At 33.1% G+C, this 27980-nt stretch overlaps 4 protein-coding genes across 6 annotated transcripts; 1 reads left to right on the top strand and 3 right to left on the bottom strand.

Moving 5' to 3' along the window:
- Nucleotides 1-1385: 1385 nt before the first annotated feature.
- Nucleotides 1386-7056, bottom strand: LOC8259321. Its single transcript, XM_002517772.4, has 3 exons — nucleotides 6545-7056; nucleotides 4275-4639; nucleotides 1386-3582 (listed from the first exon to the last, which is right to left on the bottom strand). The coding sequence occupies exons 1-3, from the start codon at nucleotides 6750-6752 to the stop codon at nucleotides 1612-1614; spliced, it is 2544 nt and encodes an 847-aa protein (XP_002517818.1). The 5' UTR covers nucleotides 6753-7056; the 3' UTR covers nucleotides 1386-1611.
- A 2157-nt stretch (nucleotides 7057-9213) lies between these two features.
- On the bottom strand, nucleotides 9214-9728 carry LOC8259320 (photosystem II 5 kDa protein, chloroplastic). The gene has a single exon (XM_002517771.4). It carries the CDS (start codon nucleotides 9640-9642, stop codon nucleotides 9328-9330), a length of 315 nt encoding a protein of 104 aa, XP_002517817.1. The 5' UTR covers nucleotides 9643-9728; the 3' UTR covers nucleotides 9214-9327.
- A 678-nt stretch (nucleotides 9729-10406) lies between these two features.
- Nucleotides 10407-16852, bottom strand: LOC8259319 (tRNA-dihydrouridine(20/20a) synthase). 3 transcript variants are annotated; one of them, XM_015718365.3, is made up of 13 exons: nucleotides 16636-16852; nucleotides 16035-16281; nucleotides 15497-15623; nucleotides 14791-14918; nucleotides 14618-14687; nucleotides 14415-14517; nucleotides 13643-13760; nucleotides 13356-13437; nucleotides 13109-13170; nucleotides 12117-12189; nucleotides 11948-12031; nucleotides 11069-11149; nucleotides 10407-10871 (listed from the first exon to the last, which is right to left on the bottom strand). In XM_015718365.3, exons 2-13 carry the CDS (start codon nucleotides 16238-16240, stop codon nucleotides 10707-10709), a joined length of 1299 nt encoding a protein of 432 aa, XP_015573851.1. In that variant the 5' UTR covers nucleotides 16241-16281; nucleotides 16636-16852; the 3' UTR covers nucleotides 10407-10706. The 3 variants fall into 3 exon arrangements, with proteins under 3 accessions (XP_015573851.1, XP_015573852.1, XP_025012862.1); XM_015718366.3 differs by having other exon boundaries at nucleotides 16035-16160; nucleotides 16636-16831; XM_025157094.2 differs by lacking the exon at nucleotides 16035-16281 and having other exon boundaries at nucleotides 16636-16832.
- Nucleotides 16853-19092: 2240 nt separating this feature from the next.
- Nucleotides 19093-22049, top strand: LOC8259318 (protein TAB2 homolog, chloroplastic). Its single transcript, XM_002517769.4, has 5 exons — nucleotides 19093-19690; nucleotides 19796-19865; nucleotides 20368-20539; nucleotides 20749-20892; nucleotides 21695-22049. Exons 1-5 carry the CDS (start codon nucleotides 19203-19205, stop codon nucleotides 21952-21954), a joined length of 1134 nt encoding a protein of 377 aa, XP_002517815.1. The 5' UTR covers nucleotides 19093-19202; the 3' UTR covers nucleotides 21955-22049.
- Nucleotides 22050-27980: the final 5931 nt, after the last annotated feature.

Genomic DNA, 27980 nt, shown 5'->3' on the forward strand with positions numbered 1-27980 from the left:
TATCATGGTTCGATGCTAAGACCTACATCCAGTCCTTAAGGATTGCACCTTAAAATTGTCTTTGCTATTTGACTCTATTAACGGCTAGAGATCAAGCCTTACGAGGTTCTAATGCTAAGACACCTTATACAGTGTGATATATCTCCTCTCTGATTAACCCATAGAAGTTGTTAGGCTTCTGTCAACCTCTCACTTATTTTCTTAAGCGCAAATGGATCTCTCGCAGACTTAAAAGGGATATTGTGTTACTCTACAAACCACAAGTTTTAATATAAGATGCTTGAAAATCTTTTTTAAGATTTTCTCTTTTGAAAGCAATAAATACAAATGAACATAATTCTTATATGGATCGATTTTAATACAAGTAAAACTTTGAAAGATTATAAATGCAAACACTTAAGAAAAGAAGATGAAGATGAAGAGTAATAATGATTTCCGGTTCTTGAGAGTTTTTGAGAAATAAATACTATCTTTCCTTATATAAATTTTAAATAATATTATATTATGATTTAATAATATTTTTAAATAAAATTATATTATTGCACTAATAAAATCTCTTTTTAACTAATAAAATCTTAAAATACTAAAAAGAATTAAAAAAGACATTTAAAAATATTTAATTTAGTTTTAGTTTTTAAAATACTATAAATACTTATAAAATATTAAAATTCTATAAGTTTTGTCTATAAATTCGATTATATATTATTACTTATAATAAAAAATTACAATAACTATATAATGCGCGGATAAACGACTATTGAGATTTAAATTTATATATAATTTGTGGTATAATAATTTATTGATTAATAATTTATATTTCTAATTAAATAATAATTCTAATTCAAAAAAAAAAATTAATTATGTTTTAATTTTACAATAACTAATAAATTAATTTTCTATTTAGCAATAATTCTATTTCTTGAAAATAATATTTTGAATATGATATTAATTAATAACTTAATTTTTTATTATATAATAATTTATGATTCTAATAAGTAGTAATATCAATTATATTTATAATATTAATTTATATAATAATAATAAATTCTTCTAAAATAATTTTTATATTATTATATTAATAAAACCTTAAAATATTAGAAAAATTCAAGAAAGATATAAAATTTTTATTGATAAACTCAATTTATATTAATATTTATAAATTAAAATAATTATAATAACAATTTATTATGTGAGTAAAATAATTATAATTACATTATTTTTTTGTTATAACCAAAAATATAAATAAAATGATAAATACATTGCATTCTATTACTTCCAGAATTCCATTACTTAATTGATTATATTATATTTTCTAAATTTTATTACTTAATTGATTATATTATATTTCGCTCTACCAAATATAGCACGAGTTTAAAAACAATGCCTTTTGAGTAATTAGAAAATTTTAACTAATTCCCATGAACATGTATTTAGACTTGAATACATCGTTCACGTCGACACTGTTATTGCATCTTTACACAGATTTAATCATATTGAGCAGAAAATATCAGAGAAAGGATACAAGTGAGGGCAACCAAAAACACAATTAACAGACAAATTCTACTTTGTCTGAACCAGAAGCTGTACAGCTTGATATCTACAAGATAGCAGCTAGTCATTTTTAAGATGTGTTGCATCTTCTGCAACCAAAGGCAAGAGCGTTAGATTATAATACTCAGTATCCACAGAAATAAGATTATCAGTTGCAGAACTCATCGCATCCCAGTCCACCGGAATCAAGTCGGATTGAGATCCGATTTGAGAATCATCCTTGCTGCTTCCTTTCATTGGATGAACTTCTTCAACATTCAGACCTGATATGCCAGCCAAAAGTGCCTCAAGGGGAGAGTTGCCATTCAAGTTTTCCTGACAAGTGAACTTCACTTCCAGGATTGGTGTTTCAAAATCCACCTGGGCAGCAGCACGAGATAATTCAACAACATTCTGTAGAATGTCTTGATCAGATCCTTCTTCTGCCACTTCTGTACAAATATATAATTCATTCAAACTAGTTCCTTCCTTTGTAGTATCGGCGCCATCATCAGTCTGATATCCAGAAGCCTGTTCCAGACTATCAGTTCTCTCAACAGCCTTTTTATTGCTTGTTCCATTGCTGACTTCTCCATTACTTGTGTCATTATTTATCCGATCATCATCGTTTATCTGATCAACATTCATTCTCGTCATATCATGCATGGCTGGCGCTGCAAGTTCAATACAAGTTCCCTTGGGACTAGCTTCATCCCCCTCTCTATACCGCCACTGTTCATCAGCTTCTCCGCCTGTTTCCATACAGGTGCTATTGTTAGGCAACCTAGTCACACTCTCATCACTCTCTAAAGAAGAAACATTGGACAAAGATGAAAATGAACTCATCAGGTGCTCTGTCCCTTCAAGTTCACTGAAGCCGGTAAAAAATTCTGTGATGCATTCACATGGAACTTTTAGTAAGGTTGCTTCATCGTTACTATTTCCTTCTTCACATGGAAAATCAGGAGCTTTAACAGCAAGAGTTTTTGTATATCTTGGGGACTGAACAGAAGTTGAAGATAAGAAACCAGCAAGTGCAGATGCTAAAGCATCGTCAATTGACATTGCGAGCCTTTGATTCCCATTTGGAGATTCCTTTGCGAGTTCCAATGCATCATCTTCTTCATCATCATCACAATTTGGGAACTCTGGAGCAGTAACTACAAGACTAGGATGCGACTCGGTCAAATTCTCTGAGATAGGGGTGGCATCTGAATGAATAGATGAAACAGCCAGAAATGAATCCTTCTTATTGGTTTCACAAGCTGCATAACTAAGATCCATGCAACCACTGTTATAAAGAGAATTAGTCTCTGATTCACTGCATGAAAATTCAGGAGCTGAAATTCTTGTGCCAGAATGCACATCAGAATGCTGGGTTTTCTTCATGAGCACTTCAAGTTGCTGTTCTACTCTTTGGAGCCTCTCATCAATGCTTCTTATGGGCTTCAACATACAATCCTCAAACCTCAAAAACATATCTTCTATTCTGCCAACTCGAGAGACAAGCTGGTCCAGAACCCCTTCAATATGATTGTGTGATATGTCAGGCTTGCTCTCTGTATCTGAAACTTGCGGAGGCTTCTCCGGCTGGACTGTTTTGGCAATAAATGTAACTGCTTCTGGAAACTGCAGTTCCTCCTGAAACAATGAACAAGATTTCCATTCCTTCTGCACTGCATCTGTCATTTGTTCGGCTTTACTATTGGCGAGGCTTTTGTTTCCAGCATCAATTGGATCAGATTTTGCTTCAATTTCCTCCAACTTTTGTTCATAAATTCTATCAGTATCATGTTTATCTTGTGCTAGACTGACACCCTTTGTTCTAGATAATTGCAAAAAGGTAGGCACAAGCATGGCCATAAGTGAATTTCCAGCAGAACTTTCCATTGGACTCGCTTTATTATCCAACTCAGTTGCATCAACAGGATCAGCAAACACATAGACTTCATCAATACAAACATAACCTTTATTCTGAAGCGAAAGCAACCTCAATGTAATGGACTTGCAAGGGTTTGCATCACTAATCTCAGCTGTAGCCTCGTACAAATCCTGCAGTTTAATTCACTCAGCTATTCAGTAAGATAATGAAGATTTGTGCTTCAGCATTTTAATGCTTTAGTGCGACTTCAATTAAGGAAACTGCTTCTCTACAGTTATTAATATTTTAAGACCAAAAAAGATGGCTGTTTGTCAAAATCCAATTTCCCTATCTGTAGCAAGATTCTATTACAGCTACTGCTTAGTCTGCAGACCAACATGACTGATATAAGTTTATCAAATTTTACATGACCAATTGTAATGGACCATTACCGACACATATAATTCCCTGTCATTGTTTTACTTGACTTCTACTCATTTGATTTTGTCTCCATTCCGATCACTGTGAAAAACTCCCAAGCTGCTTCTCCTGAAGCGTGGTTTTGGGAGATCTGGACCAACCATAGTACAGGAGAAGCTGAAAATATAAAATGAAAAACAAAAAGCATGTAGGAGAAAGAGGCTGTGCCATGATACCAAACAGGGTCATAAGATAACTGTGATGTGAACTTTATGTTTTGCCCACAGCACCCTGATAAACTGCTGGGCATTAGGGGGTACCACAGAGTGAGGGGGTGACTAACTTGTGAAGAAACTAAGCAAAAGAAACCATCAATACAAAAGCCCATATGATTAAATTATAAAGAAGAGATGGCAGAATAAGCTTAAGCATTGATGAATATGTAAGAGAGTAAACCGAATACCTGCGACTGCAAGTTTCGTTGTCGACTTGTATCAGAACTTGATGACAAAGAACTATCTTCACTGACAACCAAAGGGGAATCAATGACTTTAACTTCAACCCAATCATCTTCATTACTGGTTACATTACTACCGTTGTGTCTGTCTTCAGCTAGTTCTTTAGTAATACCCTTCTGAAGTGCCAATACAGTTTCTTCAATATCAATGGCAGCATGCAGCACTTCTTCATCTCTAGCAGCAATGCCACACCGTACAGTACAGAGATACTCATTTTCACTATTCAATTCAGAAGCACAATATATTTCATAAATTCTAGCAGTACTTCGAACATAAACCTGTTGCACCTCATGTTCTTGCGCAAAAGTAACTGCAACACAATTGGAAAAAATCCTTGGTCATATACAACAAAGTTGAAAAAAAAATTAGAAAACAAAATTGCTTTCAGCTACACAGCTTGAGTAAAATAAGAAGAATTGAATAATAACACTTTTCATGTAATGGAATTAGTCGCCTGATAAATGATGGCATGCATTTTTGTATTAGAATCTATACAGCTCTAGGACCTATAATTTACCAACAATAATTACTGGATGGTTGCAAAAATTAAACAATTATCCTCTTCCATATCACTTAGATAGCTTGTAAAAAATTAACTGAATGGTGATCTTCATATATTTAATGGTTTAGAATCAACTAAACCCTTGTAAGGAAGAAACATATTGCATGAAATTTGAAATATCCATTAACAGTAACAAACGTCTGGACTACATCCTGCCATGAAAAGAATAAGGTGGCAATGTCATGATTCGTTACTCTTGCCGTTGGAATAGGAATGTAAATGCATGTCTATCCCAAGAATCATATTCCAAGTTTATTCTTGAAATAACTAAATAAAAGTTGGTGACACAATCCTAAGCATTAGATGTTATTTCAATAGAAATTTAACTCATTCAAACATAAGAACACTCTAATTGAACAGGAAAAAAAAAAGATCCTGATCCAAGCATTACTCTGCATTCCAAATTTTTAAAGCCAGCCAAACATGAAAAGGGAAAGCTCAGCTCATAATTACTTGTGTTTTCCAGAATTATAAAATGACAAGGCTTTGTATGGAATGATTCATCGAATTCGTGCAAAACCATCTCGAATTTGGAACAATTTCGTTATTTTCAAAATGCCTTGTTTATTCTGGGCCAAATGCATATTTATACACCTAAACTTTGATCATTTAGTCAGTTTAACACTCTAACTTTTGTTTTAACCTAACAAACACCTATATTTGCTTTCTAGTGATATTTTAACACTTTTTGATATTGTGTCTTCATTCAATTCGTCCACATGTATTGCACAAAAGTGTTTAAATACTACCAAAAAATAAAATTCAGGTGTATGTTAGGTTAAAGTGAAAGTTAGAGGTGTTTAGATATTAAAAAAAGTAAAATTCATATGTCTATTAAGTTAAATCGAAAGTTTAAGTATTAAACTAACTAATCGATACAAATTTAAAGTATAAAATGAGAATTGAATTATAGCAACTATAAACATTCCAAACATGAGAACTGGCCAGATAAAATTCAATTCAAATATTTTTAGCCTTCCCAATCAAGGGAATATCAGATCAACTCACTAAAATGCCACTAACAATTCACTATTCAATATTGTTTAATACAAAAAAGTACACCAACATTTAACAGTTAATAAGTTAATTCAACAAAATGCACACTAACATACAAGTCCAATTTACTACTGTATAATTTAGAGACACGCACCTAAAAATATAAACAGACATAAAAGAAATAAAATAATACTCCCCCGTCTTAAAAAGATAGCCCTTTTTTCCTACTCGGTTTCTCCAATTTATAGTTCACCTTTTTTATTTATTAATTTAGTAATTATCAAAAACACCTTTCAATTATTAACATAGATATTGTCACAATTAATTAATTTTCACATTTTGTACTTTAAAATGATAGCTTTTAGAAAATGTTTAACGAGGATACTTTAGAGAAATAGTGCTAAAATTAATGAAATTAACTAAAAAATTCTACCTTTTTATTTTTTTGGACGGAGGGAGTAAACAAGAAGTTCACTAATTAGTTGACGTCAGTGTCTAAAATATCGGAAATTTAAAACGCCATCGCTTCTGTCATTCTCTCGACAACTATCGAAAAACTCAAAACAGTAACCAAGCAGAAATTACAAACGATAATAGCTTAAATTGCACAAAATCAACAAAACGAATTACTAGTAAAAAGAAATCGCGGAAACGTACTAGTGATCTCGCACGGAGTGGAATGATCAGGGGAGGTAGGGCATAGAATAAGAGGGGATTTAGCAGTCGAATCAACGGTCGTGGTGGAGGAGGAGGATTGATCGTTGATTAGAGAAAGAGACGATTCGAAGGTTATACAATCTTCGAGAGAGCCACGAGCGACGGTCCATGAAGTGTCGTAGTTAATAGTAGTCTCCGGCGATCCCATTGATTAATGTTTGAGGTTTTTTTTTTTTTTATATAATTTTTCTTGAGGGTTTTGGTTTTGGTTCTGATGATATTTGTTTTGCGTGGTTTTCACAAGTTCATGAAATTACTTATTGGAGGAGGAAAAGAAGAGGAGTAACAGGCAAAACTGTAATTTGCGAGAGATTTAGGGATATTTGGAAAGGAACAAGGCTCCATTTTGGCCCCTGAACTTAACGCTGAGGTTTAACGTAGCCCCTTTTGATCTTGTCGACCATTTAAGTCCAACATTTAGTTTTTATTTTCTTTTTTTAATGCAAAAGTTTATAGATAAATTGTTAAACTTTCTTCTAAAATGTAATTAAACTTCTAAACTTTAACTTAGCTCAATTAAGTTTGAAAAATAAATTAATTATATCCTTAAATCTAATTTCATTTATTTCATCATCTAATAATATAAATATCTAATTTAATTTATTTCATCGTCTAATAATATAAATTTAGCTTAATTAAATTTGAAAAAAATAATAATTATATATCTTTAAATCTAATTCTTTTTTATAAACTAATAATATAACACTTAGTCTTATGTGCTAAAAAAATTAATTTAATTTTATTCGACTTTCATCTTTTTACATGTGATAAAATATATGCTCTACTTTAGTGTATGAGAAATATAAAATGATAATTATCTTTTAATTTAATAAGGAAAAATCGATATTATTATTAATTAGAAAAAAGTTAGTTCTAATAATACAGTCATTTTTTTATAAAACTTTAGGGGTATAACTAAACTTGCAATTTGAAGTTTGAATAAAATCTATCTTTTTTTTCTTATTTTTAGAATCTATTTAAGATTTTAAAATCTTTTTCTTTAGGAAGAAAAATGTGAAATGGTAAAAGTTTAAAAAAAATAAATATAAATGGATAAAACTATTGATCAACAATTATAAATAGGAAATTATGTAACTAGTGCTTGAGATTACACAATTACAAAGCCTTGATTCTTGTTTAAACAACAAAAATAATATCCAAAAAAAATGAAAGAGCTAAAGACTATCAATTACAATAATTTATGTTTGGATTGGCAAAGATTTGATTTCTCCTTAAAGATATAGTGTTTTGCTAGAATATTATTGTAGCACTTTACTATTATAAGTCTATTTTTTAATTATAAATTAATATTATTTAAATAATTATTTATTTTATATGTTCTTTTACTAATATAGTTTTCAATAAATTTATATATAATTTTAAATTATTTATATAAATCAAATTTTTATAATTGGATTTTATAGTTGTTATCATTAATTAAATTATAAAATAAATAAAAATAATACATTCAATTAATCAATAATTAAATATTATATAAAATTAACTAATATAGTATTTAATTATGTTAGTAAATTATTAAAATTATTTTAATATCAATATTTATATTAGAATAACTCAAAGATATATCATACTTTTAATACTATTTTTTGTTTTGAAAAGCACCTCATTCTTAGTATTTCTCTCAGACATTGTATTGAACACCTTGAGAGCAAAAAGTTTTACATGAAAAAAATTCTCAATTTGGCTTTAGCATTTTTCTTTTCTGAAAATATTGTACACGCACACACAACTGCTTAAAAATGGACTTAATTGAACTATAAAGGGAAAGTATTGAGCTAAAAAAGCCCCAAAATTGAAAAGGATCAGAATGGACCTAAGCTAAAAATTAAGGGCCAAACTGAATTTATTCCCACTTGAAATTATGCACACCTTGGTTGTTATTTATTTGATGCTAAAGATTTTCTTTTTTTTTTTTTTTAGTTTTGTTAATTATAGTTTAATGAGTCACAGATCCCATAATAAAGACCATCATTCCCTAACTTTTATATAAAGGCAAAAGTTCACATTGCTAGAAGAGGAAGGAGACTTGAAATGGAAATCTCAAATTTTATAAATAAATGATACCAACTAGACTGCTAACAGACTAGATTTTTTTCTTACATAGTATAAAGCTATAAAAGCATACTAAACAGCTCCAATTTGACTGGAGGGTTTATAATCCACTAGCATTGTGCTTAATTATTTCCTGATATCATAACTAACAGACATGAACCAAGGTTTTAAGAACCTCTGGTTTAATTCTTTTGATTGAATTGGCCTGCTGAACTTATTTGGATGTGTATATGTTGATGCTAATTTGATTAATCTTGGGTCACATTTAATTAATAAGTATATTCTTGTTAAGGAGATTTAGACAATTTTTGGAGCTTTGAGATCTCAAATAAGTATACTATTTTAGACTTTCTGTTTTGGAAAGATTTGCTGTTATGGGTTGTTCCTTATATTATCTTGAATCCTTAGCCCTTGAGGCAACTAAGCACCATAGAAATTACCAGTTTTCTCATTTGTGTTTTTTTCTTTTTCTTCAGCATGCCTCATTTCCTGGCAGTTCAGAACTTAGGACAAGAAGGTAGAATGTTCCAACACAATCAGATTTAATAGCAGAATTTAGATTGCATGCAGTAGGAGATTACAACATCATATATCAGGGCTCACAAAAAAAATTTAAAAATAAAAACAGCCACAACAGATCAGAAGACACTTCATTTGTGACATATCCTAGCTGTAGGCATAGTAACACAAACTGGTGAATAAAATTTCTTGGCTTCTGGGGTTCCTGCTTTTGGCTCCTCAGCTGCTGCAACCCCAGCAACAGAGCAGGCAGCAGCAGCAACTGCAGCAAACATCAAATCTCTCCTCCCATTGCTGCTCTCCTTTTCACTGTCATGGTTCATCTTAACCTTCTGTCCACCAGCAGCAGCATTTGCTACCACAAGTGTCCGGCGGGCGGTCACCGGAGACTGGCTGCCAAGGGAGTTGCTGCTGAGGAATGAGGCTGCCATGGTGATTGAGGCCATTTTTTGCGATGAGGGATATGCTCAATTCTACCTCTCCTTGTTCTTCTGTGTTGTCTTCTTTATCCTTTTGGAAAATATTAGGGGCAGATAGATTATTTAAGTGGATCATCCAGTAAATCTTATCCCTATATATTTGACCCAATAGTTTAATGCCACCTATCACAAAATAGTAATGGCCTTGAATTGTCCTGATAGTTGCTATTCTCTGGTTGACCAATAAGAAGTGAAACCAGTAGTTAAGGATATACATTTTCTTTTTTGTGGTCTTGGGTCATTGAAGAGGGCAGTCTAGTTTCGTAAGAATATTGAGCTACCAAGATTGTTGCACACAACAGAATGCAGATAACACCATACCTTGAAACAAAATTCTTGACTAAGATTAAGTCCAGTAAAACCTTCACTAAGAAAGACAATAAGCAAGTCGAACTCCAATATATTAAGAGGCTTAACTTTACTGTAGATAAATATTTCAACTTGAATAAAAAATCGTCTACTAGAATAGAAATTAAAGATCTGGTATCCAGTGTAAGTGATGATTACGAACTGTAACAGCCAAAAGAAATTTTAATGAAACAAATTTCGTAAAGAAGACAATTTTTTTCATAGAGCAAACTACAGATGGCTCCATATACTGTCAAATTGCAGAACCTGTAAAGACTAGTCTATTTTGCAACTCTTCCTATTTGCAACTCTCCTGTGTTTAAGCAATTTCGTATTGATGTACCCAAGATCTGTCTATTGTTGAATGTTACACTTGTACAAAATTCAGCTCAAAAGTTCAGCAAGATACTCATATATCAAGGATCAGAATACATGTCATACACTTGTATTTTGTCTGTAAATTGAGTATCTTATCCTAATCCTGGCCTACTGTATTGTGATACATGTCGAATTGTTCTGTATCTCACCATCCAGGGTGTCACTCCTTTGAATATCCTCTAGTATACTTGGTACATAATGTTAGACGAATTTATCAGCTTGTCCAAAAAATTTCAACGAATATGTGTGATCATAGTATAAGATTCAGGAAATGGCAGTTACAAGATTTGGACCACTCATAAAAGCTAAGCATATGCTACGTCCTGTTCTCTTGTTGCATATGGTGGTGGAAGCAACCCTCTTACATTGGTAAAAAGATCTTGACGACCAGATGGTGCCTCCGCAATGGGCGAATCCAAGACGGTGTCAGGAATTGCTACTAGGGTTTCCTCAAAAAAGGATTTGATTGTCTGCAAAGTTCAACATTATAAGAACAACTTTAAAGCAACAGCTGATCAATAGAAAAGAAATCTTCATTAAAAAGAAAAAGAAAAAAAGATGTCAAAACAATGTTTTTAAAGATTCTGCATTCACAGCTTTCACTATTAAAGGTCCATAAAAGATCAGAGGAAAAAAAATAAGGAAAAGGTTAATAGCATTGACATACCGTGCAACTCTGGAAAGCAGCATCAGCTCTGCGCTTCCATAGACCATTTCCAGGCTCAGAATAGAAAAGACCAAGCAAAGGCTGCATCGAGAAAAAGAGTATATTGGCAGAAAAAAAAACCAAGAAACTACTCTTAGGGTCTTTTGCCAGAATTTACAGGGTGGACGTAGAAATCTTGAGAACTCCAAAAAATTATGGTGTCCTTTAGATGTATTAAGAACAACTAAATTCTCTAGGAATTTAAAAATTAGGAAAGAAAAGGCTAAAATTTTTGAGACTATTATAAGATTTTTTTCTTCTTTAGCTTATCTTGTAACTTTTACTTAAATTTAACTTGTTATGCAATATTTGTGTAGTTTTAAATATTAAAAGATAATAGATTTAAGAACTTGAGATGTAGGTATTTGAACTTTCAAACAAAAAGAATAATAAACTTTAAATTCTTAAGACACCAGAAATTTGAGATAATTGAGTATCAAAACTTATAATTTTTATGAATTTAAATTTTCAAACTTTGGCGTAATGACCACTTAAATTCAATGATGAAATACTCTTGCTGGCTTATTCAGTAAATCCAACTTGTCATTTGGCATGAGATATTGAAAAGTGAAAGGATGATTGACGTAACTGATTGACGTAACCTCTCACTTTGTCAAAAACAGGGATGTGCGACTCAACAAATCATTAGTGCCAAACTCTCATAATTATTGCAGTGGAGATGATGTCGCTATTTAACAGATATGGTTATAGGACAATAGTAAATAGAGATAGGCTTATCGTACACTTATTCAATGCTAGCACATAATAAGGCTTTAAAGAATGATTAATTATTTGATAAAAATTATTAAGAAAATAATCCAATTAAGTAAGCGATTTTACCTTGACCACATCCCTGACATTAGGTCTATTATTTCCATATGTTCCCAAAATGGCATCTGCATATGCTTGATATTGTTCAAGGACCTAAGCATCAATCAAAGCAAAAGATAATGTCAATAGCATATAAAATTTAAGTACATTCAACTGCAAACCAAATGAGTTCTCAAACCTGACGACGAGTAAGACCACTCTCTGGCGCACCATAAATTGCAGAATCAACATGTCCCAACACAGTCCAAGGACTGTCAGAAGAATAATCCAGTAGATTATTTATCAGCAAAAGCATTACAACAAAGAAAGGGCTTGGAACAAGTAAAAGGCCTCGGGAGAGAGAAATGCCAAAAGAGTTTGTTATCCACTGAATTCGACAATATACTAGCAATGTCGAATAATTTTGTACCGGTTAATACTATTAACTTTGGTCAGTGTGTCCATGAGGCGCCAAAGAACAAGGTCTTAACGACAAACGCAAGAAATAGGCATCCTCTCATGCAATTTTGCATGAAGTGACTACTCTGAGGTCTTGAACATGAAACACTTTGGTTACACACGACATATAAGACATTAACATTGCATTGTGCAACAGACTATAATGTTTCTACGAGGGGCCAGTTATCCCAATAATACGAAACAATTACATGATAATTAGCATGTATCAACTCAGTATCTAATAAATTTGCAATGTACGTACAACATATACATGATATACTTTAGGAGAAGTGCAGACACGTGAAGAGTGCGTGTGTATGTCATATATATTTCTTTACATCTCCCATTATAACACAAAGAAGGCACTTCAAGGTATGAAAAACAAAGAAAAGAAATACATCTAAAGGCTAGTTCATATCCTTGTTTAAAATCTATTTCATTGATGTCACCCAGCATCCTGAGACAGACACCCAGTCATGTTCATCAGGACATTCCAGGTTGATTTGCCCCCATCAACTTTTACTATCCCACTTTTGATTTTAAAAAATCAACTATTGATGAAAAGAAATGCACATATAGAGATACATACACACACTCATCTATGAGGGTGGTGGAGGGGAAGAGAGAATAATCTGAAGTTCATCTTGTGCAGTAAACTTCATTAGGAGCATAGAATCAGTAAAGTCCATTATAAGCATAGAGTAAAATTCATATCAACAAATTTCAACATACTTATTGAAGGCAGCACGCCCAACCATTACACCATGTGCTCCCTCCCTCAGTGCCAAATTTACCTATAATTGGAAATGTTAATAAAAAGAAAAGGTGAAATAAGAAATTAGCAAAGCGAAATATTCATGAAAAATAGGTGAATGAGAAATTAGCAAAGCAACTCTCTGCCCTACAATAAGAGATTATCACGTTATAATTAAAAGTGAGACACCTGTGGATAAAAATCTCTGCATAATCTAACTGGTACCTCATCAATACAATTTATGCCTCCATTTATCGTAAATCTCAAGTCTGGAAAGTCACGTAAGAGAGCAAAATAATATTCATACCTACACTAGGATAAAAAAAAAAATTACCAATTGCACATAATACAGACATTATTTTAATCAAGGATATTTAAAAAAATAGCGATAAAATTAGATTATTCAGAATTGTACTACATTATGAATTAAACTGAGCCACTAAATATATGATGTTCAACATACATGATAATAAAGTCCAAAATCAATAAGAGCTAAATTATTTAAGTCGTACTTAAGAGGAGGAATTTTTCGGTTTTCAGCTGGACTGATGCCATTCAGCAGAGCTTTACGTGAATGTATTATGAAGTGCTTTGTTGGGGACAGAGAAGAGACCTTATAGATAAAATCACCTGGAAGAGAAATAAACAGCCAAATCAAGATACAAATCCAATAATCTTAGCAATTCACAGTATAATGCAAGAGCAGCTACTATCCAATGCAAAGTCCAATGCACAAGAAATTTAATGTTTGCAAAGGTTAGTGAAATAGCATGACAACATGAGAAGATAAGGAGTAAAATCAGGGCACAGCTAACTTGACATGGCTATTAGACAAGCTATGGTTGCAGTCAAAATATTATTTTGTCCTCTTCACTTTCATTCATCTGCCTTCCTCAAGTTTATGCCTGGAATTCAGGCTACACCTTTTCTTCTTTCTCTCCCTCTCTATCTCTCTCTCTCATTTTTTTTTTTTCAGCCTGCTTAAGGAGGACAGCATGAGTAAGTAACATTTAGAAGTGCCTCAGATTTTATGGCATGGAGAAACCATAAGACTGTGGTGACACACCCCTGGTAAATAATAAATTCTACATGGCCCAATGTGCATCAATTGCTATGCTGTTGACATGCATCCTTTCAGCATATTTATAAGCAGACGATTTATGGAACTTGGATTGAAGTAAATAGCAATTTACCATAGGAAATGCCATATGAAGTAAATAGCCATACTTATTTCCAATTTTCTTATCCATAGAAAGATAAAGAAAGCAGATAAAGGAACCTTACAAAGCTCATTATATGAATCATGATTATCTACTCCAATTCGGCATTTAACACTAACAGGAACATCTGTGTTGGCTGCAATAACTGACATAGCTTCACCAACAAACTTTCCTTGTAAATATCAAACGATTATATGAGATCACACTTGAAAAAGATAAAGAAACTAGAAAAGGAATTGACAATTTAATTTGAAAATTTTATCAAACCTTTGGATCAAGCATAAGACGGACACCAAAGCACCCATGTCCAGCCACTCTTGGACTAGGACAACCGCAACTGATAATGTTTAAGAAAAGAAAAGAGGCTCCTGAATTCAGCCGAAAGAGAAAGGATGACAAGAAAAGCAAGACATAAGGCATAACAAGTCAATCCTACTAACTTGAAATTAATCTCATCATAGCCATATGCAGTAGCAAGTTCAGTCGCTTTTGCTAGGTTGTCCAAATTACTCCCACCAATTTGCAGAACAATTGGATGCTGTTGAGGAGAAAATGCCAGAAATCTGTCCTGAATAACATCACAAGCAATAGAGTTAGTGATTCTTAAAGGCAAGCTTATCAAGAACATAAAATACCATCAAATAAGGGATTAGAACCAATGCTGATGGTAGCAATAAAAGAAAAAGGATGCAAAAATAAGACCAATCCCTTGATAGGATGCCAAGGATGAAAGCTATTTCTTATGGGTATGGGAAAGCATGACAGAGAAAACTGCATGTTTTGAAAAGAAAAGAATTGAAAAAGCAGAGAAAATATGATGTTCCCAAGGCATCAAATTTAATTGTCCATGCCGTCTTTTCATTACAAAGAGGTCGCGCACATAATTTTATATAAATCTCACCAAAACCAGCTATCCCATCAGTAATCCAATCACAGCCCCAAGAGTATCACAAAAGAAACTTATATAAATTATCTCCTAGTTTCAATGTCAATCTCAATATTCACAGCGAACTCCTGGTCTCAAGTTCTTAAGATACTCCGCAATGATGAGTTCAAAACCTTTCTTCAAGCTAATATTTTATCATTGCATAACATAAAAAGTAACACTAATTGTCCATGAGCTCTTCTAATCTAGCAAATAGATACCAGGTTTCCCTGTTGATAGACAATTGTTTCAGCTGCAAGCATCTCTGTATAAAGCCAAGAATGCTTTGATATGAGGCGAGCAAGAGTCCTATAATGATGATCTGTCCAGTCCATCATAGGAGCAACACTGGAAAATAAAGCAGCCAAAAAGAATTAGAATTTCTATAATTACTAGATACAGCAGGGCAGAGAAAACAAGAAAGCTTAATTTGCATAAGAATTGAAATCTATGCGTGAATTTGTAATTGTATCCCAAATTGCAGAGAATTTTATTCCAACATCCTAAATCTAGTTGCAACTTTATCCAGCTAGTTAAAATTGCACAAAAGAATTATTTATTTAAACTAATGCAAATAAAAAACAAATATTTCACAGTAAATGTATGTAATTATTCATCTTATGGAATAGTTATGTGCATTTAGTGTTTTTATTTATGTTAGCAATAAGAACACCATTTTTATTCGATTTTGACTAGTTGGATAATCCTTTAGGATAAGTTGCCTTTCTTTTTTGAAAGGAAAAGAACATACATACTAACCTAAACAAAGGAGGATGATATCGGCCAACACCCATCTCAGCTTTTGCATGCAGTTGAAGTTTTTGAGGAGAAGCAGAGAAGCTTCTTGACTTAGTTGAATTGTTGAAACATAAATTTAATGATAATCTGTGATGTTTATTAAGAATAATAGAAGGAAATGGAGTAAATGAAGAAATCAAAGAACAATAACCGGTGAACTTCACCATCCCTTTAATCAATCAGACAAAGCCTGCTCCTTTTTAGGTACCTATTCATTCATTAATAAAACTAAATCACATTCAATTACAGACACTAACAAGGTGTCTTTTTTTGCAACTACTGTACCAGCACTATTCCCTATTGAGAAAGTAAACATACATTCAAGAATAATAATTTACTCTAATCAGAGAAAAATAGCAACCCAATTATACGAACATTACGATGTGCTGTTTTTGGCTAATAAGAATAACTAAAGGAAAGGAGAGAATCTGGTAGGCATTTCATCAAACAGGAAGAGTGCACAAGTTCTACACAATAACTAACACAAGTAATGCAGGTATAAATGCATCTGTGTTGTGCTGGTGAGTTGTATGCATGTGAAGATAGAGAGATTAGGGTTTACACGAAGGACGATATCGGCCGCAGCAAATGTGGAAGGGAGCTTTCGCAGCCTTTCTTCAGGGAGGAGGGACCTAAGAGGCTTTATAGTTTTTATATTATAAACTTATCCGCCAAAATTAAATAGTGGTACCAAATCATTCACTTTGGAATTCTTGCTCTTCTTGTACTTGCCGTACTACTTTTGTGTTTCAAACCAAATATATGTTTGCAAAATAAACCATTTAAAATTAAAAAATAAATTTCAAGAAATTAAAAAATGATTTTGCAAAAAAAAAAAAAAAAAAGGAGTCATAGATAATATTTTCACGCTGTGATAACTGAAAGTTAAAAATCTGATTCCAGGCCAATTGTTTATTTCTTGAGTTCCAAATAAAAATAGAAAAATTGAAATTTAAAATTAATTTAGAATGTATTGAACAGAATTCTTACAAGTGGATCATATATAGCTGCATATATTGGATCATATAGCTGCATATATAATGTTCGAACTTAAAACTTTTATTATCTTATCTACTTATTTAATTAATTTTAAAATAATATAATTAATTTTAAATTTCACGTGACATCTAAATTAGTTATTTACGATCAATCGTGACAAGAGCTAACAAATTTATTTATTTATGTTACAAAAAATATTTATTTATTTATTAGATGTCTAATAAATTTTAGGCTATATAACAAAAAAATTAATTATTTTTTTAAAAAATATGAATTTAAATTTTTCTTTTAAATATTTTCAAGTGATTCATTTTTTAAAGTAAAATTTAAGAACTTATTTTATGGCATGTATGGTTATAGAGTTCATAAATTTTGTGCAATTAATAGATATTTTTCACTGAACAGTTGTATTAAACGTATTTGATAAGGTTTAAGTATCAGCTGCAGCTGATAACTGATTTTGTTATAATTAGTTGCTCATTCTATTAACTATATATTAAAGAGTGTTTAGTTCAAAGATTTTGTATAGCTGATAGTTGTTTCTCATTAAACAATTATATTAAAATTCAGTAAATAATTAAGAATCAATAGCTAATGGTTGATTTAGTCTCATCAGCTACTTACCGTATCTGTTCCATTTTAGAGTTTTTCTTATCAGGTGATAGTTGATTTGAATTTTTTATTTATTTGAACAACATTATTCTTATTAAAACTTATTAATTATAATTTACTTTAAGTTGATATCATATAATTGATTTTTTATAATTTATAATAAATAATTATTATTTTAAAATTATACTTAATAGTTAAATAATTATAATATTATAATTATAGCATTAGAGATTATAAATTTCTCATTAATAGAATTTAAATTTTAAAATGATTTTTATAAATATTTTTAATATAAATAAAATTGAATTAAATAAAATTAACTATAATATTTTTTAATTATTATAAACTATATTTATTAATTTATTTTATTAAAAATAATATAATAAAATAAAATATATTTAATCATAAATTATACATTCGATAGTCATTTAACATATTAACAACAACTGCTAATAAAATTTTATTAAACAGATTCATTAATCGGCTACCAGTTACTAGCTACCAGCCACCAGCTATTCGCCACATTGATTAACCGAACCATATAGGTTATTAGATTTTTTCTTATGAGCTGATAACTAATTTTATTTTTTTATTTACTTGAATAACATTATTTCTATTAATATTAATTGATATTATATAATTATTTAATTTTTAATTCATAAGAAATAATTATTATTTTAAAATTATATTTAATAATTAAATAACTATGATATTTATAATTTATTAGTGGGATTTAAATTTTAATCCCTAATTTTAGAATAATCTTATAAACATTGTTACTAATAAATACAACTGTGTTAAAAAAATTATTATAATATTTTTAATTATTATAAGTTATTTTTATTGATTTGTATAATTAAAAATAGTGAAATAAAATAAATATATTTAAAAATAATTATAACATTAATGGTCATTTATTATACTAACAATAACCACTAAATATTTTACCAACTGGTTTAATTTATGGGCTGTCGTCTATTATCTATCAACTACCAACCTGTATTGATCAGCTAAAGCAAATATGTCTTTATTATAATATTATAAATGATATTTTATAAATTTAGATTTTAGGTAAATACATTAAAGTTAACCATTTAGAATTTATGGTCTTAGATCTTATTATTTGAAATTTTTCGGGAAAGTATGTTTGGAACTTTTTTTAATCTAATATATTAAATTTTAAATTTTTTATAAATTCTTTTATTTAAATATATTTTTGAAAAAAATATCAATTATCTATTTTAAAAAAATAATTTTCAAAATTCAAATGATAATATAAAATGCTTATCTAACTTGAATGCCAAATACATCCTAATTAATTATTGAATATATTAGCAATTAAACTCCCTACCCATAATGGTTTTTTTCACCTAAGGTCAATGGGGGCATGGACCTACAAAACCTCTGATGAAGTAGCCTAATCCTATCTTGTGCCAAGCCCACAACCAACGGATACGAGTGGTTGATGAATAACTAACAAACCCACCTACACTCGAGCTCTCTTTTCACAGAGCTCCAATGGCTACTCTTAGCTTCAATCCTACAAGAATCCCTCACAAACCCATCTCCAAAATCACTTCTTTTTCAAAACCCACAAAAGTCTACTTCCCTGTCTCTCAAAAACCCCCCAAAACACACCAAAAACAGCTCCATTTCCAATCCAAACTCTCAGTTTCAACACAAGAACAAGTGGAAGTTGAAGACTATGATAATGAAGAAGAGGAAGAAGAAGTTGATGATGACCCGACTGCAGAAGTGAGCTATCTAGACCCAGAAACTGATCCGGATAGCATTGTTGAATGGGAATTGGATTTTTGTTCTAGGCCTATTCTTGATATTAGAGGCAAGAAAGTGTGGGAGCTTGTTGTTTGTGATGATTCATTGTCACTTCAATTCACTAAGTATTTTCCTAATAATGTTATTAATAGTATCACTTTAAAAGATGCTCTTGTTTCCGTTAGTGAGGATCTTGGTGTCCCTTTGCCAGAAAAAATTCGGTTCTTCAGGTGATTATTCTTATGATAATTTGTATATTGCATGTAAGTAACTATGTGTTTCTTGATAATGTTATTTGATAAGAACAATTGGTTTTGTTTGTTGTTGATTTACAGATCACAGATGCAGACAATTATAACAAAAGCTTGCAAAGAGCTGAACATAAAGCCTGTTCCAAGTAAACGGGTATGTATTTTGGTTTTTGTGTCATGGCAAGCAATTTTTTTTTCTTAATTTTTCTAACCATGTATTAGTGCCCTACAGAATGTTAGATGGTGTAAGCGAACCTATATATTCCTTTCTGCTATTGCTACTAGTTTAATTCACTTGTTAGGAAGTGTAATTGGCATTGTGCATTAAAGGCTATTCAAGTAGAAGTGTTTCAGTTTCCCCTTTCTAATATGTGGTAGGAAGAATTTAGGGTCTTGCTGAGATGAGTACGTAAACTTTTATAGTTTCTTCAACTCCAGAATATTCTGTTTCATTTCATCTGTGAATTTTCTGCTTTGGAATCTAATTGTATCCAAGCACTCAAGTTTATATGATACTCCAAGCAACAAACATTACACAAATTTAATGCCCTTGTACTTATTTAGCCCATCCTTGATTTTGGTTTGTAGAGTTTCTAGTTAGCAACTGCCACATTCCATATCCTGACTGCCTATATTTGCTTTGCTTTGTTTTACAGTGCCTATCATTGCTTTTATGGTTGGAAGAACGATATGAGACTGTATATACTCGTCATCCTGGCTTTCAAAAGGGATCTAAACCACTCCTGGCTTTGGATAATCCTTTTCCCATGGAACTTCCTGAGAACCTGTTTGGAGAGAAATGGGCCTTTGTCCAATTACCTTTCTCAGGTAAATTGAGGGTGGGATTTGCACTTCTAGCTCTCTATAATACCGTATAGGTTAATGGATCTCCTGCTTTCGCTAGAAATTCAATTTTCAATCTGAACATAGGATATGATTGCAGAAATAATCAGATATTTATATTCAACTTGACAAGTTCTTTGCTGAAAAGTTGCACTGAACTATCAACCATTCTGTCCATATTTTCCTATGCTCAGCTGTTCAAGAGGAAGTCTCATCACTGGAAACAAGATTCATGTTTGGGGCAAGTCTAGACTTAGATCTCTTGGGAATTGAAATTGGTGAGAAAACCTTGATTCCAGGACTTGCTGTTGCATCTTCGCGCGCTAAACCATTGGCAGGTGTAGCTCCCTCTAACTTCTTCATGTAGTATAAAAGCAAGTTATCCTGTTTCATTTTCAAATATATTTGTTTCATCATAGTCAATCACTATTTCATATAATTGTTAACCTATCCCTGGATACAGGTTTACTCAATACCACATCCCAGCAACATTTTAATTCTGTTGTGAGAGAATTGATTATTGCATGTTATACTAGGATCAAGTTTTCATAGACAAATATAAGTACTAAAAAAAGGTGGCCAACATAGAACCAGCAAGCTTCTTTTGAACATCATATGCACGAACATTATTTTTGTGATAATAAATGAAAGACCTGAAGCAGATGTCCTGTCACAAATCTTAAAAGCAAGTTTCCTCTGATGCAGTTAGTTTTTACGGGGATTGCCTTCTAAATATCATTATTTTTTATGTTGTGAACATCACAATGGTCTCCATTGTCAGTTCCAAGGCCTAGTTGGAGGCCGTATTAGATTGACAAGGAGCACACATTTAGACAGACAGAACTGCAATGTTAGTTGTCACATTGGTGGTGCAAGAAATCTTGGGTTTGATTTTTTTCTTTTTAATATTTTCTTGGTAAAATCAATCCATATATGGACATAAAAAGATAATTTCATTTTGGTATGATTTCTCTTTCTTATAAGCAGGAATCGTGTCCTCTATAAGCTTCACCACTTTCTTCATTTCATGAGAATCTTGAAATACTTGTGATGTTTGAATGCACCACTCTTTTTAAGCATACCTTCAGTTATATTTCTATGATTGAAAATTCAATTAAACATTTCCATGTGCTGTTGCAGCCTGGATGAATGGACTGGAAGTGTGTTCGATAGAAGCGGACACATCTCGTGCTTGCTTGATTCTATCAGTTGGACTCTCCACCCGCTATATTTATGCTACCTATAAGAAAAATCCAGTAACAACAGCAGAAGCTGAGGCCTGGGAAGCAGCAAAAAAAACTTGTGGAGGCTTACATTTCCTTGCCATTCAAGAGGACTTAGATTCAGAAGACTGTGTTGGGTTTTGGCTTTTATTAGACTTGCCACCTCCTCCTGTCTGATTTAGTCAAAAAGTAGAAATCAACAATACAGTGTTCACACTTTTTCTGCTTCTTTATTTTGTTTTAATTAATAGAGAGAGAGGTTAAGCATCAAATCCATGGTCCTAACCTGCAATTTTAATTCCCTGCAGTTTTATAATTTAGAAATCAATTGAAACTACATGTCTTGTTAAATTGAAACTACATGTCTTGTTAAATTGAAACTACAATCTATCGTAATATAATAAAATTGGAAACACTATGAACAGTGTTCTCTAATTGAATTGCAAAAGTCGGAGATTACATGCGTGTCCTTGGCTCGCGCATAATCAGCTCACGAGAACGACGTCACATCAATATTTTCGTCAAAACACAAGCCCTTTTACTTTGTTACATGCATATGTCAATTACAGTAATATCCACGCTGCCTACTTCACACCCTTAGCACAAAAAGTTGTATTTAATTGTCTCTAAATGTCTTTACACCATCCTTTGAAATATGTGTCAGACCACTCTAGGGTCCTCAGATATCTATTCTACATTTACTATTATATAATACCCATAAAAGATTCTTTAATGCTTCAAAAGCCCTTTAACCAAATTGGATTGGATTGTCATTGTATTAAAATTTGACAACACGTGTCTACCCCATCTCTCAAACACTCTTTCAACTACTCAAACCATAGGTAAAACTACTTCAATACCAGGGGTTGCTACAATTCAGGAATCCTCGGTTCCAGTTTGTAACTGCCGGTTCATAGTTCAATGGAAATTGGAACCTGACCAGAATCGCCCCTTGAACGGTTTAGTGCCAGTTTGGAGCTGAACGGTTTCAGTTCACAGTTTTAGTTTGTTCGATTCAGACATATTAAAAAATATATATAATTTTTTAAAATTCTTTTAAGAAAGAATAAAAAAACTTGAATTTAATTTTGTTACTAAAAATTAGACCTGTTCATGGGCCGGGCCTGGGCGGGCTCGGACCGGGTCTGACTTGATTTTGGACAAGCCTAAGCCTGCCCAAGCCCGATGATTTTTTAATATCTCTGAGCCCAAGCCCGAACCTGAAATTTTTTGAAAAGCTCGGCCCGGCCAATTGTTAAACCTGTATAAAGAGGTTAGGCCTAGGCGGGTTCGGGTCGGGTCTGACTCGGTTCTGCAATGTACAACAAGGTTGTTTAGGGTTTGATATTATTAATAACATGGAAATTATAAATAGGAATAATAGGTAGTTAAGTGGTTTATAACACTCAATTATAAGCTGAAGGTCACAAGTTTGAGTGCTAGGTATGACATTTCTTTTTTTTAACTAAATTAGACCTCGGGCCAGGCCGGGCTGGGCCAGGCTTGGGTTTTTATATAAATCCCAAGCCCGGCCCAAGGAGTGCGGGTCTGGGCAGGCCAGACGGATACCCAGGCCCATGAACAGATCTATTAAAAATTAAGGTACATATGTATCCTATTGGGATTTAGACGAATCATCTGCTTTCTTTATGAATTTTATTTATTTATTATTATTGTTAACCTTTTATTCATTATCATTTTTCATTATCAAATATTTTTAATATTATTTATGTTATTATAATTGTTATTATACGTATTATTATTAATATTTAAAAGAAATTATTCTTTATTGAAATAATAAATTAAATTATAATTTAATAAATATATTTACTATTTATTATAATTTATTTTTTAAATGGGCGATTTGGGACTGAAACTGTCGGTTAGTACATGTTGAACCAACCCCTTTGATTTTGGATTTGACTGGTTTCGAGGTTTGACCAGTTTCAATTCCGAGTTTGACCGGTTCGATTTCGGTTCTAAACCGGCCCATGGCTAGGTCTACCGAATACCCTATAAAACTATGGGTCATATATCAAAACAGTGTCGTCTCATATATGTTCTATAGTAATTACAATGAAAAGCCTTACATGTATTTAACTCATAGCCCATCAACAATATGAGCAACATATGTTTAAAATTAGCTATATTATTAGAACTTTTATATTACTAAGTTTATTTACATTTATAATTAGTATGTTTTGCTTATAATATGTATTGCTTATGTTAACATTAATTTTAATTTCCAATATTATTTATTTTGATAAAAAATAAAATTTACAGTGCATTATGCTTCATTCTACACAGTAAAGTGGTTTTTCTTATAATAGAATATTTTGCATCGCCAATTTTTTACCACACTAACTAAGTAAAAGAAATTCAAGTAATTTTTTTTCATTGATTCCCTTTTAAACAAGCATAATATTAATAGTCTTAAATTTTTAATAAATATAATCAAACACATCTTATAATTTATTTATTTTTGCATTCAATGAGCAATATATAGATATATACCAATTCTTAATATGTTACGAGATACATACTATGTATAGGTATACAAATTGTTCTGTATACAGTATAGTTGGGGAATACAATACCAAAGGATAGAAGTGTAACAAAGGGTAGAAGTGTGGCCCTATATATTTGTTGCTTGGTTTTCATTGTAGGATTAGGGGAAATAGAATCCTTCTCAACATGGTACCAGAGCAAGGTGAGCGGCGTAACGGAAATGTGGTGGATTCTTAATCCACAGGTCACGGGATCGATCCAAAGGAAATGCAGTTTATTTCGGGGTCCAAAAAATTTTTTTTTTCCTTTCGAGACACGTATTCGAAGAGAGGCGCGTCGTTGGGGACACTCCAAACCCTAAGTTTTTTTTCCTTTCTGCGATTTTAAGGATATGGCCAACGACGGCGACAAATCTTCCTCCAGTCATGCCATTGGAAATGATAGGAAGATCGATGTCTTCTTCTTAGGCTCCTCAGACAATCCCAGTAATCTCATTACTCTGATTCAGTTGAATGGAGACAACTACGACGAATGGGCGAGGACTGTACACATAGCTTTGCGAGTGAAGCGCAAGTTCGGGTTCTTGGATGGCATCGTCGACAAGCCAACGAAAAATGATGCCAAATTGGATGACTGGTACACTGTGCACTCGATGCTGGTGGCTTGGCTTATGAACATGATCGAGCCTTCGATTCGGACGACGCTTTCATTCTATGAAGATGCTCATGAGTTGTGGGTTGCTCTAGAGAGGCAATTCTATTAGTTAATGGCACCCGTATCTGTCAACAAAAGACGTCTTTGGCTGAGTGCAAGCAAGGAAAAACGGAATCGGTGGCTTCATACTTTGGGCGGCTGAGTAAAATCTTTGACGAGCTGTTGCCCCGGTGTACGTGCAATGGGTGCATTTGTGGCGGTTGTAGGTGTCGTCTGGCCACCCAATATCAGACCCACTTGCGGGAGGATCAACTTCAGTGGTTCCTTGTTAGTTTAGATGGTGCATATGCTTTGGTGCGGTCTCAAATTTTGAATCATGATCCTCTGCCTTCTATGGACCGTGCGTACCAAATTATGGCTCAAGAAGAACGTTTGCGTGGTGGTCACAAGGACGATCATGAGATGGTCATGGCTTTTAGGGTTCAATCTGACCCTAGAGGTAAACCAAAATTTACTGCTCATTCTGAAAAATTTTGTGCTAATTGCAATCGTGATGGACATAATGAAAGCATGTGTTTTCAAATTCATAGATTTTTGGATTGGTGGGGAGATCGACCTCGTGGTGGCCGCGGGCTTGGTCGTAGAGGCAGAGAAGGACGTGGTGTCATGGCGGGGAGAGGGCGAGGAGGCATGGCTGCCAGGGCAAACAAAGCCACTGCTAGCACCTCGACACAACAACAACAGACCCAGGGACACCCGTCTAGCACCGTGGAGCAGGCTGGATTGTCGAACATAACTCCGGAATAATGGCAAAACATTCTTAATCTTCTCAATCTGCCGACACCCAAGGATCGACTCTCTAGTGAGTATTCTTGGATTTTTGATACAGGGGCAATGCACCATGTAACCAGAGATTAGATTGGATGATTGATGTGCGAAAAATTAGTTGCTGCCTTGTAAGCTTGCCAGATGGTAGTAGTTCACAAGCTACTCATGAAGGGAGTGTGGTGTTGCCAGGGTTCTCAAAATTAATAATGTGTTGTTTGTTCGCAAATTTTATTGTAATCTAATTTCTGTTATACAGTTGTTGGATCAAAAGAATTATACTGTTCAAATAACTAACACATTGTGCGTTGTACAGTATCGAACCTCGAGGCAGTTGATTGGAGTGGGTGAACATGGAGATGGACTTTTCTTTTTCTGGGGTATGCCTCGAGCTTGGACTCTAACTCTTTGTTGTGGAAGCTCAATGGAGTTGTGGTATCAGCGCTTGGGACATCCATCAGAGACTGTGCTTAAGAAGGTTCCTAATGTGAGTCTATCTAGTAGGTCGAATAAAGATGGTTGTGATGTCCGTTATCGTGCAAAGTAGCCTAGAAAGAGTTTTCAATTAGTAACAATAGAGCTGGTAGACTTTTTGAATTCGCACATTGTGATTTTTGGGGACCATATAGGACTCCGTCCTCTTGTGGGGCATATTATTTTTTGACTATTGTTGATGACTATTCGATAGCAGTTTGGGTTTATTTATTATTTAATAAATTAGAAGTTGAATTTTCATTTATGAATTTTGTGGCCTTGGTAGAATGACAGTTTGATCAGAAAATCAAACGAGTTCGTAGTGATAATGGAATCGAGTTTAACTGTCTAAAAAATTACTTTGTGAAGAATGGCATGATTTTTGAGACGTTGTGTGGGTACCGCGCAACAGAATGGCCAGGTAGAACGTAAATATAAACATATCTTCAGTGTAGCACGTGCTCTACGTTTCCAAGGACACTTGCCAATGATATTTTGGAGGAAATGTGTGATGGCAGCATATGTCATTTAATTAATCGTACGCCTTCTAGTGTACTTGATTTTAAAATTCCGTATGAATGTTTGTTTGGAAAGGAACCTGATTTAAGTGCAATACTAGTGATGGGATGTTTGTGTTATGCTTATAATCAAAAATCGAAAGGGAACAAATTTGAGAGTAGGAGTCGTAGATGCATCTTTCTGGGTTATCCGTTTGCTAAAAAGGGATGGTTGTTGTATGATTTAGAAAAAAAAGAGTTACTTATTTCACGTGATGTTGATTTCTATGAACATGTCTTTCCTTTGGCTGGGAGCAATGTGGACCGGGATTCTCAGACCGTAGGAAGTGATGCGAGCCTGCATTGTGATGAGCTTGATGAAGCAGTGGACAGTGAGGATAATTTGAGTATTGGTAGGGTCACGATGAACCTGCTGGTAGCAAGGAGGAGATGGGAACAGCAGGAGGTGGTGTAACGGGAGGCGAAGCAGATGAGGTTAGTGTGCTACTGGGTTCTGGCAGTGACAGTACTGGTCTTAAAGAGGTGGAGGTTCGTACAAATAAAATTGGTATAGAGGCAGATATGGGAGAAAGGAAACGAGTTAAGATTCTAAATTCTCGCTACCAAGGTTTCGTTACACATATAATTATGAAAAAGAAAAGTCCGTCTGAAAAATCGCTCCCTTTGTCGACCACCTTAGGTACTCCTTATCCTATTTCGCATTATGTATCTTGTAAACAGTTTTCAAATAATTACAAAAAATTTGTAGTAGCTGTGAATGCAGGCACACCACCTAAAACATTTAGAGAAGCAGTGAAACATGAAGGTTAGAGACAAGCTATGGCACAGGAAATTAGAGCGTTAGAAGATCAAGAAACATGGTTGCTGCAAGAGTTACCTCTTGGGAAGAAAGCTCTAGCTAGTCAATGGATATATACGGAGAAACGAGATGTAGACGGAAATTTAATAAGATTAAAGGCAAGGCTTGTGGTTTTCGGAAACCATCAGGTAGAGGGTATTGACTATACCGAGACCTTTGCCCCTGTGGAAAAAATGGTGACAGTACAGACATTTATGGCAGTTGTAGCGATCAAGAGTTAGGAAGTACATCAGATGGATGTTCACAACGCCTTTCTACGCGGTGATCTGGAAGAGGAAGTTTACATGAGGATACCTCCGGGATTTGAAAAAAGTGACAACAAGAATATGGTGTGTAGAATGAAGAAGTCGTTGTATGGATTAAAA

Source organism: Ricinus communis, chromosome 6 (assembly GCF_019578655.1).
Source record: "Ricinus communis isolate WT05 ecotype wild-type chromosome 6, ASM1957865v1, whole genome shotgun sequence".
Lineage (NCBI taxonomy): Eukaryota > Viridiplantae > Streptophyta > Magnoliopsida > Malpighiales > Euphorbiaceae > Ricinus > Ricinus communis.

What these genes read in the sequence shown, in the direction of transcription:
- LOC8259321 (XM_002517772.4), bottom strand. Translation starts at nt 6,752, where the DNA reads ATGGGATCGCCGGAGACTACTATTAACTACGACACTTCATGGACCGTC. An exon ending in CACTCCGTGCGAGATCACTA is followed by an intron (nt 4,640 to 6,544) that starts GTACGTTTCCGC and finishes ATTGTGTTGCAG; the next exon opens with TTACTTTTGCGCAAGAACAT. An exon ending in AACGAAACTTGCAGTCGCAG is followed by an intron (nt 3,583 to 4,274) that starts GTATTCGGTTTA and finishes ATTAAACTGCAG; the next exon opens with GATTTGTACGAGGCTACAGC.
- LOC8259320 (XM_002517771.4), bottom strand. Translation starts at nt 9,642, where the DNA reads ATGGCCTCAATCACCATGGCAGCCTCATTCCTCAGCAGCAACTCCCTT.
- LOC8259319 (XM_015718365.3), bottom strand. Translation starts at nt 16,240, where the DNA reads ATGGTGAAGTTCACCGGTTATTGTTCTTTGATTTCTTCATTTACTCCA. An exon ending in TATCATCCTCCTTTGTTTAG is followed by an intron (nt 15,624 to 16,034) that starts GTTAGTATGTAT and finishes TTTATTTTCCAG; the next exon opens with TGTTGCTCCTATGATGGACT. An exon ending in GTCTTATGCTTGATCCAAAG is followed by an intron (nt 14,518 to 14,617) that starts GTTTGATAAAAT and finishes TTACAAGGAAAG; the next exon opens with TTTGTTGGTGAAGCTATGTC.
- LOC8259318 (XM_002517769.4), top strand. Translation starts at nt 19,203, where the DNA reads ATGGCTACTCTTAGCTTCAATCCTACAAGAATCCCTCACAAACCCATC. An exon ending in GAAAAAATTCGGTTCTTCAG is followed by an intron (nt 19,691 to 19,795) that starts GTGATTATTCTT and finishes GTTGATTTACAG; the next exon opens with ATCACAGATGCAGACAATTA. An exon ending in TGTCCAATTACCTTTCTCAG is followed by an intron (nt 20,540 to 20,748) that starts GTAAATTGAGGG and finishes TCCTATGCTCAG; the next exon opens with CTGTTCAAGAGGAAGTCTCA.